Consider the following 24,173-nt stretch of genomic DNA (forward strand, 5'->3'; position numbering starts at 1 on the left):
TGGTGTCCACGCTATCCAGAGGTTGCACATTACAGTTCCGACGCCGGCCCCCTACATTCAGCGGGATCAAATGCACTGTGGTCAGAGATCCCGTAAAATCCCTTGTGCTACGTCACGAGGTAGTCACCCTTCTGGGGAAGGGTGCCATCGAGCTAGTGGAACCGGAGGCTTGCCTCAGCGGGTTTTACTCCACTTATTTTCTTGTGCCCAAAAAAGAGGGCAGAATTCGCCCGATCCTGGACTTGAGGGGGTTGAACCGGTTTCTCAAAGTTCTCTCATCTTCCATATGCTGCGTGTAGCAGATGTCCTTCGGACTGTCTCAGCAGGACACTGGCTGGTGACGGTGGATCTGAAAGACGCTTACTTTCATGTTCCCATTGCCCGTCATCACAGACCGTTCCTTCGTTTCATGTTCATGGACAAGGTTTATCAGTTCAGGGTTCTGCCGTTTGGGCTATCCCTGGCCCCTCGAATATTTACTCGGTGTGTGGCAGCTGCTCTGTCACCGTTACAGGCCAGCGGAGTTTCAATACTCCCCGATCTGGACGACTGGCACGTCATTTCCCCGACTCGGGAGCAGGTGTTGAGGGACACTGCTGCTCTTTTCAGTCACATAGGCAATCTAGGCCTCAAGGTGAATTATGCCAAGAGCAACCTCGTACCCAGCCACGTGGTGAGGTACTTGGGGCTTGTGCTGGATTCATCAGTAATGCGGGCCTCACTCTCTCCAGAGCGAGTCTCCACCATCCTAGGCCTTCTACGGCGTTTCCAGCATGGCGCCCTCCTGCAGTATGGCCTGGTCCTGCGACTCATGGGGATGTTGGCCTTGGCATCCATGGTCGTACCACTGGGGCGTCTAGCACTGCGCCCGTTTCAGGTTTGGATGAACAGCCTGCATTTAGACCCCAGCCGCCACCGGCACAAGGTGGTCAGGGTGTCTGCCTAGTGTCTCCTTACCCTCCGACCCTGGAGGAGGGAATACTTAATGTCGGGTGTACCCATGGGGAGGGTAGCCTCCTGCCGGGAGGTTGTCAAGCACCCCAACCCCTTATGGGTTGGGGTGCTGTGTGGCAGTCCAGGACTGTCAGGGGCCTGTGGAGTGCCCAGTAGAAGCGGCAGCACATAAATGTGTTGGAACTTCAGGCTGTATTCCTGGCACTCAGGCACTTTCTCACTGTTCTGAAAGATCAGCATGTTCTCGTCCGGTCAGACAATACCTCAGCTGTGTACCACATCAACCACCAGGGCGGCACCAGATCTCTGACGTGTCTGCGGGTGGCACACCGGCTTCTCATGTGGGCTTACCCCAACCTCCTGAGCCTCCGGGCAATGCATGTTCCTGGTCTCGGGAACACTGCCGCGGATCTCCTCTCCCGTGAGAAACCTCCATCCGGGGAGTGGAGACTTCATCCAGTGGTGGTGGCTGTGATATGGGCCACGTTTGGCACAGCAGCAGTGGACCTCTTTGTCTCAGAGGTGACGACTCACTGCCCTCTCTGGTTCTCTCTGAGAGAAGAGACCAGCCCCCTAGGGCGGGACGCCCTGGCGCATACCTGACCAGACGGCCTACTTTATGCATTTCCTCCACTCCCCCTCATACCAGCAACGCTTCACAGGGCCCAGCAGGGTGGTCTCCGCCTGCTTCTGGTTGCCCCATGCTGGCCAGGAAGACCATGGTTCCCGCTGTTGCTCAAACTCCTGCGGGGGACACCGTGGCGTCTTCCGGAGAGGAAAGACCTCCTGTCTCAGGTCAACGGCCGCATATGGCACCCGAATCCGGGTCGTCTGAGGCTGTTCTTGTGGCCCCTATTGTCGTGGATCAACTTTTGGCGTCCTGCGATAGGGCGGTTGCCCACACAATTTTGAACTGTCGAGCACCATCCACCAGGGCGCTTTACGCTAACAGGTGGAGGCTATTTGTGGAGTGGTGGCACACTCACAACGAGGTGCCGGGAGCATGTTCAGTGGTGGCAATACTGCGTTTCCTGCAGTCAGTTTTTGACAAAAACAGGACTACTTCCACCCTCAGGGTGTATGTGGCTGCTATCTCGGCCAATCATACAAAGGTGGATGGCCAGACGGTGGGATCACATTATATGGTCAAGCGGTTTTTGAAAGGGACTCAGAGACTCAGACCACGTCGGGTCTATGGGTCGCCATCATGGGACTTGCAAGTTGTCCTTCAGTCCCTTTCCCAGCCGCCCTTTGAGCCGCTGGGACACACTGATTTGAAGTGGCTGTCTCTCAAGACGGCCTTTCTTCTTGCTGTGGCAACGGCGAAACGTGTGGGGGAGCTGCATGCGCCGTCAGTGAGCCAGGCATGTCTCCGCTGGAAGGCTGATGGCTCTGGGGTGAGTCTCAGGCCAAATCCTTCGTTTTTGCCCAAGCGGCTGTCCCCTCATCATGTGAACCAGCCTATCGAGTTGGCTGCCTTCAGTCCTCCGGGCTCCTCTGGGGGAATGGCGAGCCATCGACACTTTTGTGCCCCTTGCGAGCGCTTAAGGCTTACATGGAGGCGACAGCTAGCCTACGAACGACAGACTGCCTTTTCGTCTGCCATGGAGGCTGTAGAAAGGGAACCGCACTTTCTAAACAGAGACTCTCTCACTAGGTAGTAGAGGTCATTCAGTATGCCTAAAGTGCACTGAACATCCCGGTGCCTCAGGGCATAAAGTGCCATTCTACTAGAGGCATGGCCGCGTCATGGGCCACCTTGAGGGGCGTTCCCCTGCCGGACATCTGTGTTGCAGCTACCTGGTCCTCATCATGCACCTTTGGAAGTTTCTACAAGGTGAACGTTGCTGGTGTCCAGCCTATGGCAATGGCCGTGCTGTCCACAGCTTCAGGCCTTGAGTAGGTGAGGATTCTTTCGTGACCTTTCTGGTATAAGTCATCCAGTGCTTTAAGCACCGCCTCTGGCGGTCAGTAAGGATGAAATAGAATGAGAGTTACGTATGTAACTACGGTTCTATGAATCCTGGATGACCGCCAGAGCATCCTGTCACTCAGGATCCTTGTGTCCTCGCGAGAAGATTTTGACAGGAACAGATCACCTGATGACACCGGTAGATATAGACTCTCCGGGTCATCCAGGGGTCACAGGTGACTTTGTTGATATAGTTACTCGACCTGCGCATGCGCGAGATGGAACATCCAGTGCTTTAAGCACTGCCTCTGGCGGTCATCCAGGATTCATAGAACCGTAGTTACATACGTAACTCTCGCTATAGGTACTACCACTCACTCCTTCCCTCTGTCCACAGCCGCCACCATTATAGCTAAGCTTCACACTAATCACCAGACTGGCTTGATTTACCAAACATACAGTAATAAGCACAATATGTTCTACTACAACTTCACATCTCACTCTCACTGTAAAATAATCTATTCTTCCCCACCCTTTATATTTCCTTCCTTGAATCTCTCCTCCCTGCTCCCTGTTACCTTCCCCCTCCCCCTCCACCTAGGCGTAACACTGCTCTCCATTTTTATATCCTCCCTATAATAAAATGTTTCTTACCCTTCCTTAGGGAATGCTGGTGATGGTCACAATTAAGCAATAAAATAAATTAATCTATTTCATTGCAATAACAAAACATGCATTGCTGTCTCATAATGATTGCACTTCTGGTTGTGTTGACCTCTGACAGCATGTGCAGACAAGTGAAAAAAAAAAAAAAGTAAAAAACGATGTTTGTTTATCCCTTATTGAAGCACATGGTGCACCATGCCGTCCTGATTGCACTGGGCTACGACCATGCCTGATTGTTAGGGACACGCCCACAATAGCCCATGCAGGAAGAAAAGATTACTCTGAAAAATCAGGCGCTGTGATCCACGGCTCACTGTCTTTTCACACTTTCCTAATCACGTCAATGAATCATATAAAATATGTGTTTTTTCTTTCTCATGAACTTGCTCTGACCTTGTTCACTCTCACGTTGAGACTTTTTGGCTTTAAGGAACCTTTTTTTGGCCAGTTCTGTAGGAAAGAAACAGAAACAGAGAAAGCAGATTTAGATCACCAGAACAATACATGCAGAGCTGAGGGAAGGAATGAAAGCCTCGCCTCAAACACAATAGAACAGATAAATCCATCAAATCTACATATCTAACATATCTGCTTTATTTGATTATACTGGTATGATTTGGAGCAGGTGTAACCTGTAGTTGGGGACGTGGAATGTCCACCAAACCACTGATCTGCCCCTCCTTAAAGCAGGGTTTTCAACCACTGTGCTGCGTGAGACATCATCAGGTGTGCCATGGGAAATGAAATAATTTCACCTTGTTGGTCTAAAAATATAGATTTTTTAAACTAATTATTTCATGTTTGCAAACATGCTATCGTGCTGCAGTGAGCCCCTCCCCCTCCCAAAGCTCACAGTCAGCTTCACAGCACCTTCTGACCTCACAATGATTTTTCAAAGGCCGTGGCTACAGGTACGTTAAACCTATCCATAGACCAGGGGTCTGCAACCTGCGGCTCTGGAGCCTCATGTGGCTCTTTGACTCTTTTGCAATGGCTCCCTGTAGCTTTAAAAAAATAAATAAATAATTTCTTACAGAGGGTATTGATTGATGAGTAAAAATAACTACAAATAAAATTATAATAAATTAGTTAATCTAAAAATAAATCACATTGTGCAATAACTCAGCCACCTTCTCACCTCCTACAACATCTACAAACCTTCAACATTCCTTGCAGCTGCGGTGAACCTTAAGTTTTAAATCCCTGGTAAGATAACTAAACAAACAGACTATTCTGGAAGAAAATAAAGATTTTATTTGTGTGGCAAAAGATTTATTTAATTGCCAACATTAATAAACATTGATATGTTGCAAGAAATTAGCATGTCACATATGATCATGTTATCAAATTCAAGTTATTCCCTTCAAATCATTAACTCGTAAAATTATTCGATACTATTTTAACTGTATAGAATTTTATACACTGTATTATCTTCATTGAGCAGATAATTTTTCGGCTCCGGAAGGATTTTAATCCAGGCGAGATGAGGCAAAATGGCTCCTTTGAGAGTAAAGGTTGCAGACCCCTGCCATAGACTGTCACTCAATGGATTTGCAGCACCCTTCATTGGCCAGTTTTGGTCACGTGATAGGTGCACCATGTGACTTAAAGTTCCGTCATTTGTATTTTAGCTCATATTTATTTTTTGCTACCCCTTTTATTTTAGCCCTAACTGTAACTGTAACTCTATTCCTAACCTTAACCCTAGCTCTATCCCTAACCCTAACATTTTTATTTTTGTTGGATATGTATTTTGAAAGGTGGAACTAGCCGTGTTAAATATGTTCAAATGAACCCACGTGAGCGGTGAGTGCAGCGCCTTAGCTGGGGGACTAGGCTACGTTTAACGTACCTCCAGACACTTTCTTTTTCAAAACCATTCCAAAACTTTTGCAAAATACTTTACCAAATTTCCATGACTTAGTTGTTCTGAACCGCTAAGATCTATTCATGACCATGAGTACAAAATTGAGCGGGCCTTTCCAGTGTACTAGTGAAACAGAGGTAACTAACTTACCTGGAGAGGGAATTCACATGAATTGCTGTACATCTTTGGGGTTTAAAATATTTTAAACATTAAATTAAAATATGATATATTTACAAAACAGTTAAATTATTCCATGACTTCTCAAGACTGGAAAATCGTTTTTTCAAATGTGTGTAAATAAAACAACCGCAACTTGTGATATTCATGTAAATCTCGTAAAAATACACAATGTATAATACCATGTGATATTTGCTCACTATGGGCCCTATTCTCCGCTCTGGACTTAAGAGCTTTTTTACGCGCCTGCAGTTACGCGCTTCTCTCCTGCGCGTATTCTCTGGTCCAGGTTCCTGACACGCCCACCGCGCATAAATCAACCAAAAGCTCGTAGTGTGTCAATGAAGGTGGTCTGAAGCAAAGGAGGCGGACTGGGTCATGTCGTCATTCACCTTCGGTACACACAGCTGATCAGCTCCACTGATGGCTTTAGTAAAATATAATTAAATGTTGCTAGTGGCTGAGCCAACCACTTTGTTCAAAGCATTTTTTTCTTTCAGAGTGAGATTATCAAACCACGCAGTAATACAATTAGTTAAGACACTCTCAATTACACAATAGTAGAAGTTTAAAAAAATCTTAGCATTTTGCGTGAAGTCACGAAGCTTGTGTAAAAAGAAGAGACGCTGTCTTGCTTTCTTAGCAATGTTACTGGTATTAGAGCTCCAGTTCAAGTCATGGGAAAGAGTCACGCCCAAGAATCGAAAACAATCTGCACATCAGAATCATTAATAGTGTCACTTTGGATAGATTCTTTCTGTGAGTCTCTTCTGCAATATTATAAGTCTGTGTGGCTTAAATTGTAACTAAGTCCAAACTTCTCGTGCAATATAATGTTTCACGTTCTCAGGGCGCTGCACTTATTCCAGGGTTAGAAGAACGTAAGAGGAAAAGAACTTAAGCAGATGGGAGAAAATGCATAAAGCCAGCTTTGAATGGGAACACCCACATTTCAGGGTCGCTCCACCCAGAGTGTAACTGGGATGAAGGCGCGCAGTGACTGACTTAAGCACAGGGGGAGAATAGTGAGCAGCCAAAAACAGCTTTTTTAACATACACGCATGGGAGAATAGAGCCCGTAAAGCACTACATGTGCATTGTGCTGCACTTCAGGACTGATCTACTCACTCTGAGGAGGAATAGATGAGGAGCTCGAGTTTGACTGTGTGTGAAACACAACCACAAAAAAAGTGAAAAATCCTTACAGATTTTGTTGATGTTTATATGATTCCTCTTAAAGACACTTGGATAAGAATAATGTATATTGTTAATACAGGCTACAATGTTTCTTTTTCTTCTACATTTTTGGTTAGTGGTGTGTCTTGGGATTTTCTTCAATGAAAAAATGTACTTTGGCTGAAAAAAGTTTGAAAAAAACTGCATTAGAGAACAATGGTTGTATTCATCAAAATCATACAATGTCAAACATTAGATAATAAAAACTTACAACAATGGAGGAAAAAATCTATGAAAGAGATGAAAAATGTATTGTGAGCAAAAAAAAAGGAGAGTATAGTAAGAAGAGCGCAGGATAAATGTGAATTAAAGAGAGATGCTAAGGCAGTGATACATTGTTGTTTATCCTGTTGTAATGGGCAGTTTTCATCACAAAGATATGTGATTGACTGATCCAACATTCATCTCAGAATAAATAGTGACTAACCTGAACGTTACAGTGAGACAGAAAAGATCAAAGGCTTTTGTGAGTTTTTGTTGTCATTTTGTGTTGTTGGAATGATTTTTGTCCATTTCTGTCCTCGGTTTGTTTATTTTTGCTGTTGTTTTGTGTTTTCTTCTGTATTCTTTGGTACAGTATGTTTACTTTGGGGGTCACACAGTTACCCATGTTTGCTGAACAGGATTAGGAGTTCCTGAATACTCGTCTCTGCTGACATTTGGGCACAAGGCCGAGTAAACCCCCAGCAAGAAAGGCCGACAATCTACTACAGTCTGCGACAGTCTACTACAGTCTACTAGTCTACTACGGTCTACTACAGTCTACTACAGTCTACTACAGTCTGCTACAGTCTGCTACAGTCTACTACAGTCTACTACAGTCTACTACAGTCTACTAGTCTACTACGGTCTACTAGTCCATTACAGTCTACTACAGTCTACTACAGTCTACTAGTCTACTAGTCTACTACAGTCTACTACAGTCTACTACAGTCTACTAGTCTACTAGTCTACTAGTCTACTACGGTCTACTAGTCTACTACAGTCTACTACAGGACTACGGTCTACTAGTCTACTAGTCTACTACAGTCTACTACAGTTTGCTACAGTCTGCTACAGTCTGCTACAGTCGACTACAGTCTACTACGGTCTACTAGTCTATTACAGTCTACTACAGTCTACTACAGTCTACTACAGTCTACTACAGGACTACGGTCTACTAGTCTACTACAGTCTACTACAGGACTGCGGTCTACTAGTCTACTACAGTCTACTACAATCTACTACAGGACTACGGTCTACTAGTCTACTACAGTCTACGACAGGACTACAGTCTACTAGAGTGTACTACGTCTACTACAGGACTACAGTCTACTACAGCAGTGATTCTCAACTGGTGGGTCAGAAAAGTGGGTCGCGGACCTGTCGTGGGTGAGTCGCGGACAACTAATCAAAAATAAATAAATACTTAAAGGGGACATATCATGCTAAATCCACTTTTTTAGCCCTTAAATGCATTTTGTTGTATATTTAGAGTGCTTAGAAGTACAGAAAAAATCTAATTAGTCTCTTCAGGTGCTCCGTTGATATCTTTATATTCTGTTTTGCTCATATTTTTCAATCTGTTTTGATTTTTCTATTGTCTATTACGTTTTTTGAACTATTACATCACAGTATTTGCAGCGAAACTGCCAAATTAGTACATCAACTCCAGGTCCAACACTTTGAGCAATCCGCCATTTTTATTTCTCACTTTTATTTTGTAGTCAAAGCTCAAGGATGCCGAAGATACGAGACGATAAGTCAAAATGTTCGGTTGTTGGATGTAGTAACCCACACGCTTCATTACACCGTCTCCCAGCATCAGAACCTTTTCGAAGTGCCTGGTTGAGTTTTATTTTTCACGGAAATGTACCCACATCTGTGGGTAAGGTCATTTTTGTGTGCGCGAAGCACTTCAAGGATGACTGCTTCATCAACCTCCACCAATATAAAGAAGGATTTGCCGAAAGACTTTGTCTGATTGAGGGTTCAATTCCTTCTATCTTTGGAGACGACGAACAGAGCACTTCGGTAAGCTGTAAATAATGCTAAAAAGTGTGATGATAAGACGTCCCTGTCATTGTTTTGTTAGCATTAGCAGTAGCACCGTCTTCAGACTACATATGTTAGCGCTGTGTGCTCGTTTTAGATCCTTGATGATATGGCCTACGTGATTTAATTTAAGTCTAAAGTTTTCATTAGTCATTTCATTTTGCCGTTTTTGTCTTTGAAAAGACTGTATTAAAATGCATTTCGTGATGTTAGCTTGGCGCTAGCGTTAGCTCGGTGCTTGTGTTAGCTCACTTGTTAGGGTTCTGCAGGTTCATCATCTTCATTTTCATCTCGCTCCGCCGGTTCCGACTCTGGCTCGAACATGTAAGGCTGGATGGAGAAGTCTTCTGTTGTTGACATTTTGTAAATAACCTCTGAATAAAAAGTTTATGCGCCGCTACATAGCCGTATCTCTTCTATCAAACTACAAAAATGGCCGAGCAGAGTGGAGTGGAACCGAGAGGGGGCGGGGTATGAAGTGTCTCATTTGCATTTAAAGAGACCGCACCAAAACGAGTTGCTCTCAGAAGCGCATCAGAAAAGGGGTAGAAAAGGGGTGGAGCTATAATAATGAGGAATTCAGACCCAAGCATTGCAGTTCCGCTTTATATAGACCATAACTGTATGATTTATATGTAAAAAGGAAGGATTTAAAACCATGATAGGTCCCCTTTAATGTATCTCGTGTTGGACTTTTATTTTATTTTGAGAGAAACTTTTCTTTTGACAGGCATGCTGTAAAATGCATGTTGCATAGGAAAATATATAGATGTTTTAAAAAGATTATAGACGTGTTTTTAACAGCTATTTTTGAAAAACTACATTGGTTGGTTGAATTCTTAAAAAAAAATTACAATTTAATGACCATTGGAAAATGTGGGTCCCAGGAAGAGACCAGTTGAGAACCCCTGTACTTCAGGACAACAATCTACTACAGGACTACAGACTACACTCTACTACAGGACTACAATCTACTACAGGACTACAGACTACACTCTACTACAGGACTACAGACTACAATCTGCTACAGGACTACAGTCTACTAAAGGACTACAATCTACTACAGGACTACAGTCTACTACAGCACTACAGACTACTACAGTCTACTACAGGACTACAGTCTACCACAGGACTACAGTCTACAACAGGACTACAGTCTACTACAGGACTACAATCTACTACAGGACTACAGTCGACTACAGACTACAGTCTACTACAGGACTACAGCCTACTACAGGACTACAGTCTACTACATGACTACAGTCTACTACATGACTACAGACTACAGACTACAATCTACTACAGTCTACTAGTCTACTACGGTCTACTAGTCTACTACGATCTACTAGTCTACTACAGTCTACTACAGGACTACAGTCTACTAGTCTACTACAGTCTACTACAGTCTACTACAGTCTACTACAGGACTACGGTCTACTACAGTCTACTACAGGACTACGGTCTACTACAGTCTACTACAGGACTACGGTCTACTAGTCTACTACGGTCTACTAGTCTACTAGTCTACTACAGTCTACTACAATCTACTACAGGACTACGGTCTACTATGGTCTACTAGTCTACTACAGTCTACTAGTCTACTACGGTCTACTACAGTCTACGACAGGACTACGGTCTACTAGTCTACTGGAGTGTACTACGTCTACTACAGGACTACAGTCTACTACAGCAGTGATTCTCAACTGGTGGGTCGCGGACCTGTCGTGGGTGGGTCGCGGACAACTAATCAAAAATAAATAAATACTTAATGTATCTCGTGTTGGACTTTTATTTTATTTTGAGAGAAACTTTTCTTTTGACAGGCATGCTGTAAAATGCATGTTGCATAGGAAAATATATAGATGTTTTAAAAAAGATTATAGATGTGTTTTTAACTTTTTTGAAAAACTATATTGGTTGGTTGAATTCTAAAAAAAAGTTAATGACCATTGAAAAATGTGGGTCCCAGGAAGAGACCAGTTGAGAACCCCTGTACTACAGGACTACAATCTACTACAGGACTACAGTCTACTACAGGACTACAGTCTACTACAGGACTACAATCTACTACAGGACTACAGACTACAATCTACAACAGGACTACAGTCTACTACAGGACTACAGTCTACTACAGGACTACAGTCTACTACAGGACTACAGACTACAATCTACAACAGGACTACAATCTACAACAGGACTACAGTCTACTACAGGACTACAGACTACAATCTACTACAGGACTACAGTCTACTACAGGACTACAGTCTACAATCTACTACAGTCTACTACTAGACTACAGTCTACTACAGGACTACTGTAAATGCAGCTATATTTTTTTGTTGTTTTATTTTGAAATGCTAAACAGGAACTAGCACCTGCTAACTCTATAAGCTAGACACAGAGACTGAGGAGTAGCTGCAGCGCCATGACTGACTCCATGCTGCTGGAAGTTAATGTTTATAGGTTTGTGAATGCAGTTAAATAAGAAGTTCATCGTTAAAAGGTGATTTCTACTGTGAAGATTGCTGCTGGGGATGATTCTGCCGTTGATTGAGGAGCAGGCTAAAGTGGTCAGTTTCTGCTCAGTGTTTTCATGTGTGTTAGCCATGATGCTACGAAATGCTAACTCTGTAAAGTAGCTAATATCTGTGGTTTTGTTTGTTTGAACTTAGTTCTACGGTGTTAATAAACATCAGTGAAGAACCTGGAGTCTTGAATCCAATCAATGGGCGGCATAGTCTACAATCTACTACAGGACTACAGTCTACTACTGTCTACTACAAGACTATGGTCTACTACAGTCTAATACAGTGTACTACAGTCTACTACAGTGTACTACAGTCTACTACAGTCTACTACAGCACTACAGTCCTATAGGCAGTCACCTGTATAGGTGACTGCCTATACTTTGGGCTCCTCTGGATACAAGTCATGGATGGCCCGCCTTCTCCAGCTCCCCTGAGCAGTGGTAGTGGCCTGGCTCCCTTAAGTCCTACCTGCTATCCAAGCCCCTCTAAGGCCCGTGCCGGGGGTGTGCGCCCTCCCAGCCTCCCTATAGCTCCACCCCTGGTCTACTACAGGACTACAGTCTACTACAGTCCTCCATCTGTCCTCTATCTGTCTACTACAGTCTACAGTCTACTATATGACTACTACAGTCTACTACAGGACTACAGTCTACTACAGTCCTCCATCTGTCCTCTATCTGTCTACTACAGTCTACTACAGTCTATTATATGACTACTACAGTCTACTACAGGACTACAGTCTACTACAGTCCTCCATCTGTCCTCTATCTGTCTACTACAGTCAACTACAGTCTACCAGTCTTTTTCAGGACTACTACAGTCTATAGTCTACTACAGGACTACAGTCTATTACAGTCTACAGTCTACTATTTGACTACTACAGTCAACTATATGACTACTACAGTCTACTATATGACTACTACAGTCTACTATATGACTACTACAGTCTACTACAGGACTACAGCGACACAGCGGTGCCATCAGTTGGACTTCAACTCACATCCTCTGCATTAAGGGGGAGCAACACTTTTCCAAACCTTACATTCTGAGTTAGAGACTTCAATCCATCCCATCCATACCAGTACCTCCATTTGTTGAGCTGCTGGCTTCATCATTCTCCCACCATGGCACTGTTTTGGGGGTCGTTTTCTGGTGGGTTTTGGGGTCTGGCTGTGAGCCACCAAAATCCAAGGACTCATCTGAAACAGACTGGCAGAAAATCATGTGCAATCAGCAACATGCTTAAAGAATGAAGGTTTTTGGACCATTAACAAATGAGTTTCCAGGGGTTAATTAACACCCATGTGTAGAATAGGTTCTCAATTTTTTCATGACTAAAATTTAGAATGTGTGTAAGTAAATAATCTGTATAATCAAATGAGCAGACACCAGTCATATGAACAAATGTATTGATAAATCCCGCCTTCACATATATATGCTATGTGTAATATCAATGTATGTATATACCGTACATACTGTAGCCCGAGTGAACATGCTCGTAACACAGACAGTTTTGTTTCCGTGGCGTACGCTTTCTTTTGTGCGTACGCAGCGTCTATAAATGAGGCCCCAGGGGCACCTTTATAAACGTGTGCCTAGGTAAGCGCACTTCAGCTGGCGTACTCTGAAAACCAGGAAGTGCGCATGTGCGTCCCACGCCTGTTTGCGTTTATAAATCACAATCAACTCGAAAGTTGGTGCACGTGAAGAAACACCTTGCTCCGCCCATTTGGTGACCATAAAAGGTCAGGTGAACGCCCTAAATGAATATTCACAAATACGAATTTCACGGTGGACCGAAGCGGAAAACGAGCAAATAAAACACACGCACGTGGACACACGCAGGAGAGCGTAATGTGGTGACACAGTGAACATGACAGAAAGGCAGGTCTGACTGTGACAGGTGAAAAATAAACGATCACACATAAAAGCGGAGGAGAAAATGTTGATCACTCTCCTTAGGAAGAACATCTGTTCAACAGGTGAAGGAAAGGGGTGGAGCTTACCCTCACAGACAGAAAGCTGGAGGATCAGTGGGAATTGGGGATCCCTTCTGTGTAACGGAGGTTATATATATATATATATATGCGCCAAAAACATGGAATTAAACTCCGCAGCAGCTCGTCTTCCTCCCACTGCAGCCCCTTCCTCTCTCCCACAGCACCTCGTCGTCATGGTGGGTGGGGTTCCTGCCTCTTGCTGGTCTCTGCAGACCCCCTCCTTCCAGAGTCTTGCGTGCACCTCGCCCTCCAGCAGTGCCAAATAAGCCATTGTGCGTCTTTACGCATTAGAGTGTGTTCCTGTTTATAACAGCTACAGGTATTGCAGCCAATTGATCAGCAGTTTTGCGCAATGATCATGTGATTTTGATTACAATTATTATATTATTATTATTATTATTATTATTATTATTATTATTATTAATAATAATAATAATAATAATATAAAACTGTATTTGTAGGCGCGCGCACGTCACTCTCCCCTCCGTTTTTGCAAATGCATCCTTCAAATAATATGTTGTGAAATGTTTAATGTCTTCGATTATTTCACACAATTTCTATAAATTTCACAGAACTGTCTTTATTTCATCCTTCACCTGTTGGGGGCGGAGTTTCCAGTTTCTCATGATTTTGTGCGTACGACAGGATCAGAGCTGCCGTGGAGGTGCCACATTATCTCGCCAGGTTTTTTTTTTTTTTATATATATAAATCCTAAACTTTGAAATATATATATATATATTCGTTTGCACGTACACAGCATTTATAAATGAGGCCCCAGGTCGCCTCAAACATTAGGACTGTTTAGGATTTATTTCAGCAGTTTTCTGGTCCTACGCCTGTTTTTATTCAGCCTTTGGATGTTTTAGCTCATAAAAAGCTGCTCACGTTTATGTTTTGTTTTATGGTGTTATGGTCTAAATAGTATCCAGATAAACTGGTGACTCACTATCGACTGTGAGGCTGGCGTGAGGAACAATATGTTAAAACAATTACACTGCTTTTTTGAGGGCAGTAAAAATATTTATTTTGAAAGTTAAAATACCGCCTCTAACGGCAGCCGTCAATACACACATACGAGTTGATCACAAGAAACGAGGAGCACGAGTAGATTCATTACACCACCTCTGGTTTCTTTAATCACATATCATATGCATGCTTTTTGTAACATCCATTTATTTGTTTTGATTTATTAGGGTATTAATAACGTTTCAATTCACCAGTTCATCAGTAATGACTTATTGCTCCTTTTTTTGTCCCGTCTGTGGGTCCCCCATGTGTGGTGTCATAGTTTCACCGTAAATATCCAAATATCACACAAACAGAAGATTTAATTTTAAAACAGAAATCACTGCTTCTCTGGTTTTTGATTTTTCTGTATTTCTGTTTTGGTTTTAAGTCAGAAAAACAAAATAACCACTGTGTATTTGTTAATTTGATTTGGTTTTAAAACAGAATAACCAAAGGACAAACGGTACACGGATTAGAAAACCTAAAGTGAAGATCTTATAGTTGGATATTGTCAGTGCTCTACATATTTTCTGCATCATTTGTATGTGGAAGGGCAAACTAGAGCACACTATGGTTGAAATTACTTGTTTTCTCTGCTAAAAGTCTGTGGCCCACTTTGAGATCAAACCAGTCCCAGCATTAGATAAATATAAATGTTCCTTTAGAATCCTAAGATTACTCATCAATCACTTTATGTTGTCAATGACATAGGAACGTACTCACAAATTCAGAATCATAAGATTTACCAAATCGTATTATGTTGAGAATTAAGTGTTGAAAAAATCTTGGAACAATGAAATCTATTTTCATCATTCATTAAAGTACTCGACACTTCCTCACAACAATGATTTTAGCCAAAGAAAAATTAGATAATAGTTTAGTTCAGTGAGTTTTCTGACAATTACTTAGAATGAGCTTTGAAATGGAAAAGAGAATTTAAAAGAGTTACATAACTGACCTCTTTCAAGAACTGCTCGAACTGTTCATCGAGCTCTTTCTTCGTCAGACAATGAGTCATCATAACCTTGACATTCGCACAATCAGCCAATGAGAAAACATCTGAAAAACAAGGCAGCAAAATTTTATATTATTTTCTTTCTTTTTTTATTACTACAGGTACCATTTAAATGATATTTTGTCCTTTTTTCAGTTTAGAGCTACGATTACAAATAGGTACATTAGTTTGTTTTACTAGTAAATAACTGTATAATCTAAATGTATAAAAAAAATGTGATAAAAACATGATTGTGATTTTACAAAAAAAATAGTGATATATTTTTTTTTCCCATATTGCCCTCCCCTAGAACAGACAAAATGGCAAAGCTTGAGTTCAGCAACAGGACAAAACTCATTTGGAAAGAAGTCTTCATATAGGAGTAGCTGTCAAAACCAGATTTAGTTTAGTCCAGTGGTTCTCAACAGACATGAATGTTGAAGAACAGTCATGTGGAGACAGGACCATCTATAAGGGGGAATAAAGGGGAAAACATTTTGGGGTCCATCCATGAAGTCAGTAAAATGATGGTTCATTGTTCTATGAATCTGTGATAACCACATTTATTTATTGATCTGAATAATATCCACTGTTATCCAGGATGTTTACTATTATTTGGGCCGTAGTATATAGTCAAATTAAAGATGGAAATACTCGTCTTAATCAGGAATAAAATGGGTTCAAAGTGACTAAAAATGGTAGAAAAGGTGGTGAAATGGGATTTTAAAAACTACAGAAATTAATGAGCAAAAACGGACAGAAAGTGTCAATATTGGCTTAAAAGTGGCACAAATCGGGGAGAGAGGGTTGGGGTAATGTAATTTAAGTAGGATCAGTTAGTTTAAACTAGCAAATAATGGGCGTGATAACTTGTGAATGTGGTTAAATTGGCAAAAATAAGCATGAAATATGGTGAAAAGAGATTGAAAGTGACAATAATGGGTTAACATATGTGACATTAGGTGGAAAAATGTGCAGAAAAGGCATTGGATTTTGATGTAGTGGCAGAAATGGGAGTAATGCATTAAAATAAACAAATATATGGCAAGAAAAAGTGACAAAAATAGGTTGAAATATAGCAAGGTTTGGTGTAGTTGCAGGAAAAAAGTAAAAATAAACAAAAATAGGCTCAAATTGTTTAAAAAATATTCTTAGTCTCTTGAAGTGACTCGCGACCCCAAATGAAGCCCTGCCCCCAAGGTTGAGAACCCCTGGTTAGGCTGCCTTCTATTTTAACATATATGAGCAGAGTCTCTCACAAAGTGGACAGAGATGAACGGATGCTGGTTTAAAAGCAAACGATGGTCCCACGCGGTGCATTGTGGTTATATTTCTCTTCTGTTAATGTTATTACGTACTTGTTGTTGCTCATTGATTGAGACGTAGCAGCATTTTAATGTAAAGCTACGAAAGGCGGAAGTGCCAGAGAAAGCGCGCGGTGCACAGCAGCCTGTTTCCTAGCAACCACTATCAACCCGCGTGGACAGATGGTCTGATCATTAAAAGTTTAGCATTGCAGCAGAATATTCACACAAATCCATATCATACCTGTATGAGTTTGATGAACACACACAGGACGGCGTTAGTTCCTCACACTGGGACACTTGTGTTTCCATTCATACGTTCCTACATTTTGGGTCACGTTTCCGCCCGTACGTCAACAGTAAACGGAACTTCACGCCCGTCCGTCCGAACACAAAATAGTTTTAAGACTTTTCAACTCACAACCGGCTATGGTTTAAAAAGAAGCATCATGGATTATAAAAGCGTAACTGAGCAGTTTGTGACATCCGGTCACATGGGAACTAATGGCAACACGTCCACTTGTTTCTCTCCGTAACCAACGAAGTAACACAGACGCTTACGTCATAGACGCCTCATCGAGCGCCGCTGAGGATCGGAGCGGACGTAACGTGACTCATTTTAAAAGACAAGGATATGGAATTTCTATGTAAAAAAAAGAGAAAAAAGTATGATAATTTAACATTTTATACATAGATTTTAAAGCTTGAAATCTTTGAAAACACTACAAAACAGAAGCGCCATAAACTGTCCATAGTTCTGATGTTCCTTGTTGAAAAATTATTTATGTAGAGTATTAAAAATAAAATAAAAATACTCATAAAAGTACAAGTACCCCAAAATCTACTCAGTTACAGTAACGTGAGTATTTGACATTCATTACTTCCACCCCTCAAATGAATTAATAATATCTCCTCACTTTAAATTACTGGAGTCTGTTGTTTTATATCAAAGGCAGTGTATTGCTAAAATAAACGTGCATTTTAACGAAAATTATGTCTCAATTGATATACAGTTGAGGCCAAAATGATTAGAAACAAGATAAACAAGATAAAACTCTTGATTTCTCCATGGAAATGGCCATTAACAACAACTGTTTGTCGTGTATTTGTATCCAGAATAACAAAAACAAAAAGTTTGATCAGGATATTTTATTAATAAAATGAGTTAAAACAAAAAAGGGCAAATATGAGACATCCAACATTATCAGTCAATAGTGTACACTTTCTGAGCCACAACTGACAATCTTAGAGTAGTTCTTTACTCGGTTGGTACAGGTCTCCTGGGGAATTTTGGCTCATTCTTCTATTGCAAATCGTTCCAGATTTTCCAAATTGCGTGGTTTCTGACAATGGACATTCACTTTGAGCACTCGTCACAGATTCTCAATAGGATTGATGTCTGGGCTCTGTGCGGGCCACTCCAGTCTCCAGGATCATGGTTTTGGTATCCTTTTGATGTGTGCTTTGGGTCATTGTCTTGTTGGAAGACTCAGCAATGACCTAATGCTAAACTATGCACAGATTTCTGCATATTATTCCTCAAGATTTCAACATAAGTTTCCTTTTTCATGTTTCCATGTGCCCGAACAAGGCTCCCTGTACCTGAAGCTGCAAAACAGCCCCACAGCATGATGCTCCCACCACCTGTGGGAACTGTGTTGTTAGGGTTGTAGGCATCTCCCTTTCTTCGCCAAATATAAGCAACATCCATGTACCCAAACAGTTCCCGTTAAGTCTCATCTGACCAAAGCAGAAACTTTCAAAACTCATCTTTACCATTATAATGTTTACAGGGAAGCTTCGGTCTGGCTTTGATGTGCTGCTCTTTGAAGCCCACCACGATGGAGAACCCTCACAACTGTGTTCCTTGAAACATCAAATCCAGAAGAGGCCAGACAGGCAACAATCTTCTGAGCAGATTTCCAAGGATTCTTGCTGACATTTCTGACTATTTTCCTCTTTAGAGTTCTTGAAATCTTGCGCTTAAGACCACGCCCATGTTTGTTTCTTACAGAATTTGTCTCCTTGTACTTGGCAATGATGCAACATACAGTGTACTGTGAGAATGGCAGTATAGCCTTCCCCCTTATCATGAGCCTTTACCATCTTCTTTCTGAGCTCATGTGTTCAAGTCTCCTGTTCCTTCCTTTTCGTCTTAGTAACTGAGCTTTTCTACAGTCGTTTGAAATCTGCCTTTAAATGTTAACAGCTGCTGACTTGCACACAGGTGAGTGGATGAGTGAATTAGTGAAGCTACAGGTGACATTCAAGTGTGCTAATTAGCTCAGTGACATAGAGGACGGCCCATCATGAAATAGTTATAGATTAATGGTGGTTTATTGACTAATCTTTGCAGTCTTAGTCTTAAACATTTGTATTACAGAGCGGTCTTTTACTCATTAACTCAGTGACAGAGTAGAGCATTATCTCTTGGGACAGAAATTGTGAGTTAACAAACAAACCACATGCTTGTCTTGTCTTGTTTGCAGCAACAATCTATTTCCAGAATATACAATGCGTTGCATCACATAGATCCTACTTCTTTAGCTGAGGTGAAGAACTCTTGGGAACAAGATCTAAACATGTAAATATCTGATGATACCTGGGAGTTAAGTATCGGGCTCAAACATTCAACAACCATCTGCATACGACACTGTTTGATACAGTTTAAGGTTTTTCACCATTCATTTCACTAAGGCCAAGCTTATATGGTACCTCTGATGATGCAAACAGTCACCTGCCACCATGAGCCATATGTTTTGGTCCTGTGTGGCATTGGGTAGGTTTTGGGGTTTTATATTTGATGCTTTTTCATGTGTGTGGCAGAACGATTGATCCCAACCAGATTACCGCAGTGTTTGGTGTTGTCCCAAATGGACATGGATTGACCTCGTACCAGGCCAGTGTCGTTGTCCTGTCATCACTCTTGGCCCTCAGACTCATTTTAACAAAGTCCTTCCTTTGTTCAGTGGGTACGAGAGGTGATGTGTTTGCAAATCGAACATCTAAGGTACAGCTTAGGTGGGTCAATAAATAAATATCATAGGATTTGGTTGCCCTTCATTGCATATATTGAAGGTTTGCCTTTTACTTGAGTGGGATGCTCAATGCATAATTCAATTGTTGAGGAGGTGGGGTGTACAGCCTACTGTATTGTATTGTAATTGTGTTTTTTTCTTTTTTGTTTTTGTATGTGTTTAATTTTTTTTTTGCAGAAGTGGTGGGGTTCATGTGCCACTGGTTGGCATTGTGGTGTAAATCTCTGTAAAATAAGTTTGAACAAGCCCTGAGTCTTGATATGTTTGTTTGTATAAAACTGAAAAAGTCTTTAAAGTATTAAAAAGGAAAGACATTTTGAGTTTAAGCCTGAGCTGATGTAAAATTCACTTTAGAATAACACCTTTTTCATCTTCCTCCACTAACATGAGAGCCCATCATTTGCTTTAAAAAAAAGATGTAATAGGTGTTAAAAAATGTTTATATCTCCACTGTAATGTGGAGTCACAGACATGGAAGTGGTTTTTACTTCATTCCTCATTGTACATAAGATACCTCTTTTTACTATTTAACTGTCTGCACATTTCTTGTCTATTCTGCACACCCTGAGTGATCTTACTGAATGCCAAATGTAACAAGTGAATTTCTCCATTGTGAGATCAATAAAGGATTATCTTATCTCTTATCTACTGTCATTACTCTGTGAAAACTCCAGAAATGTGTTAGAAAGTCACAGTGTCTTTGAAGGCACACATGAGAAACCACTGTAAGAATGAAGTAAAATGTGGGCCTAAGATCAATATATGATGTTTAAAACTGTTTAGAACTAATAACTAAAATGTTTATTTATGGGAATTAAATAACTCCACTTAGTATAATGGGCACATTGGTATACAACTCACTAGTTTCACCACATCATGCTTTGTTTATGTCTTGCTGGAAGTCAAGGAAACATCAAGGCAATCAGAAGAATCCTCTGAAGAAGACTGGCAGTTGACAGTCGAAACATGTCAGGAGATCAAGGTAAATTTCCTGCAAAACACTGGTCTGAATAAATGAAACCATAACATATTCAAAAAGAAGAGAAAAAGAACTTGCTGGAACTGTGTGCTGTTTCATCTGTAAAAGCATTTCTCACAGTCTGATAGTTTTGTGTTGGAGCAGCCAAATGTACCTACGTGTTAAAATCAAGCATCCAAGACATTTAAAGAGTAGCAACATGGCAGCACCTGACATCACTTCCTTCTACCGATGCAACACATAATGTTTTAACACAGACCAGGAAGAAAGAGTAACCTTTGGAGACACGTTTGAATGATAAATACATTTTATTTCAGGGAAAATAGGAGTTAACAGCATTTATAGAAGGACATTACATCTTCCATAATACCATTACATACACCTCATAACAAATCATGTGATTACTGCTATAGACTATTGGAGTGGGAGAATTACCAGGAAAGCACGTGTGTATCACAAGAAACCAAAGGGAAGCTCCGAAGGAAATCATGTGCAAACTAAGACGTATGATAACTCAGTACCTCCATATATAACCACAACATCTGTACACGTTTCATATTTATCTGTAACTTATTTTAACTTCAGGGGATCATTGTAACCCCTGTAAATACTGTACTTATTGAAAATGTCACGTCTGTTTTGTTTCATCAATGCTGTCCACAGTTTGTCTTTAACCAACAGTAGTTGTGTTTCCATTACAGATTTTTGCAAAATAAATGCAATATTTCTAAAGTCTGGACAAAGTATAATTGCGCTTTGAATGTGTTTCCATTGAAGGTTGTTTTGTAGCCTCATAACTCCTGTATAATCTCATCCAGTGAGACTTCTCTGCAGGAAGACAGATGTTCCAAGCCTCCATAGAACACTCTGGATTCCTTTGTCGTTTCACGTCTAGTGTGGCACTAATAAGTTTTCAGTAAAATGCAAAAGAAATGTCTAGGTCTCCTCTTCTGTCTACACGTACTGCACTCATTTTTCTTAGAGAGAAGTGGTCATGTGACCAGGCACGTCACAATGTGTGATAGCGAAAAATTGTTTAAATTGCGCTTTTGTGATACATTTCAATATCAAAACGTCTGAAAAACCTCCTCAAGGAAGAGTAAAAACATTTTAGCAATATTTGAGTATTTTTGTTTCCATTACCAGTTTTTATTGAGCTGTTTAGATTTTGTGCATTTCCAAGGATAATGAAAACACAGCTACAGATAAACGTGCACAGACACCAAGTTTTTTTCTTGACCAAATTTTCTATAAACTTTCAAGTATTTTTTGATTTGAGTTCTTATGAAAGCCCATCACATATGGGGTGCTTATTTTTTGTACCGTGACGTAGCAAACTCTGCTAATAGCCTAAACAGCTGTGAAGTCTACCTGAAACAAAGCTGGCGTTAGCGTTAGTTAATTTACTTTTGTCAATGATCTGCGTCTTTGATGTCCATGATTAGCTTTAGCTTGGTTTGTGGGACTCGGTTCTTTTATTTTGCTATCATTTATCATGTTATGGAAGCTGTTTTAAACTGGGTGGACATTACGCCTGTTAAAGAAAAGTTGGTAATTTCCTGATACTTTCTCATAGATGAAGCCGTTCAATAATACACGAGCTACATTAAATTGGATTATTTAGTATGAAATCATTTCCATAGGTTTGTTGGTGTTTCTTCTGCTTCTGGTGGTCATTCACAAGCAGAAAAAACACTTTTGGCTTCTTGTAAGATAAAAAACCAATTACTCAGAGTTTGATAATCCTGCTCACACACTCTGATTGGCTCTGAATGACCAGCAGCCAATGAGCAGCCAGGTTTCCAACAGGAAAAAAGCTGAAGAAGGTGAAGATTTACTTAGAATATATATATATACGTATATATTTTAGACGGAAGAGGAAACGTTCGACTGCCACCTTCAAGACTTTTCTGGATTATTCTTTTCAGGAATGACATTTATAAGTGTTACAATAGATTGATTAGTTTAGTATAAAATGTTCATGCCTTTAACGTTGAAATGTAGCAGCTTCAGTATTGCTGTAATAACCACGATTGTGTGTTTTGTTTGCTCTGTCTAGTATGCTGTCCATTATGTGCAGACCATCATAAGCTTTAAATAGTGACGCTTTCACACATACGTCACTATTTCAGTTGGTTTGTGTATTGCACTTTGTGTAAAAGACGATCTACGATCATCTGTTTACAGTATGTGTGTGAAACAAACTTCATGATGCGTTTAGGTGAATAATAATGGAGGCCACACACACACCAATGACGGCCTTGGTGTAACATCTCCACTCAGAGATAAAATAAAACAAATGTGACATGGCTGTTTGCTTGTCAGTGAGCTTCTCTACAATTGAAGGAATAGAAAGTGGAAGCCAGTATTTTTGGGAGATGTAATGTAATCCCCTCTAGGAGCAGATCTTTAGGAAAGTGTCTCAGTGTCACATCAATGTGTCGAGCACAATGGAAACCAGATGTAAACTTAGATTTTTTGCAGTCTGACTGTTTTCAGCTGGAAGACGTGAGATGTAAGCGAAGCTTCAGTATACGTACCAGTGCTTTATTTGATATTGAAGAACAAACTCTTGAATCAAAGTAATTCAAACAGTCCTGCCCTGTGTAGGCAGCAGAACTCCTGGTTCACTCGAGCAGTGGTTCTCAACCTTTTCAGCCCAAGACCCCCAAAATAAAGGTTCCAGAGACCACGGACCCCCACTGTAGCTGAAGGTGTTTGAACACAGACATGAACATAGAAGAACAGTCATGTGGAGACAGGACCATCTATAAGGGGGAATAAAGGGGAGAGATTTTTGGGGTCCATCCGTAAAGTCAGTAAAATGATGGTTTATTGTTCTATGAATCTGTGATAAACACATTTATTTATTCATCTAAATAATATCCACTGTTATCAAGGAAGTTTAATATTATTTGTGGTGGAGTATAGTCATCTTAAATATATAAATCATTGTTTTAATCAGGGCGCACGGTGGCTTAGTGGTTAGCACGTCCGCCTCACAGCAAGAAGGTCCTGGGTTCAAGCCCTGGGGTGGACACTTGGGTCCTTTCTGTGTGCTCCCCGTGCTCCGTGGGTTTCCTCCGGGTACTCCGGCTTCCTCCCACAATCCAAAAACATGACTGTAAGGTTGATTGGAGTCTCTAAATTGCCCATAGGAGTGAATGAGAGAGTGAATGGTTGTCTGTGTCTCTGTTGCCCTGTGATGGACTGGCGCCCTGTCCAGGGTGTACCCCCGCCAAGCGCCCTATGAGAGCCGGAGATTGGCACCGGCAGACCCCCGCGACCCTGTTAAACGGGAATAAGCGGGTAAGAAAATGGATGGATGGATGGATGTTTTAATCAGAAATAAAATGGGTTAAAAGTGACCAAAAATGGTAGAAAAGGTGGTGAAATGGGATTTTAAAAATCACAAAAAATGTGTTAAAAGTTGTAAATTTGAGTGGCCGAAAACAGACAAAAAAAGTGGTAAAAA

General features: G+C 41.2%; 1 protein-coding gene across 4 annotated transcripts in view; it reads right to left on the reverse strand.

Annotated features, from left to right (window-relative positions):
• Window positions 1–17,208, reverse strand: part of cep162 (centrosomal protein 162) — a 53,991-nt gene extending 36,783 nt beyond the window's left edge. For all 4 annotated transcript variants that reach the window (XM_028471668.1, XM_028471669.1, XM_028471667.1 and 1 more), the window contains exons 1-4: window positions 16,926–17,208; window positions 15,342–15,442; window positions 12,460–12,583; window positions 3,926–3,982 (exon numbers count right to left, since the gene is read on the reverse strand). In XM_028471668.1, coding sequence (XP_028327469.1) covers window positions 3,926–3,982; window positions 12,460–12,583; window positions 15,342–15,404 — 244 coding nt within the window. In that variant the 5' untranslated portion in view covers window positions 15,405–15,442; window positions 16,926–17,208. The remainder of the gene's footprint in view (window positions 1–3,925; window positions 3,983–12,459; window positions 12,584–15,341; window positions 15,443–16,925) is intronic.
• Window positions 17,209–24,173: the final 6,965 nt, after the last annotated feature.

This window comes from Gouania willdenowi, chromosome 16, assembly GCF_900634775.1.
Source record: "Gouania willdenowi chromosome 16, fGouWil2.1, whole genome shotgun sequence".
Taxonomy (NCBI): Eukaryota; Metazoa; Chordata; class Actinopteri; order Blenniiformes; family Gobiesocidae; genus Gouania; species Gouania willdenowi.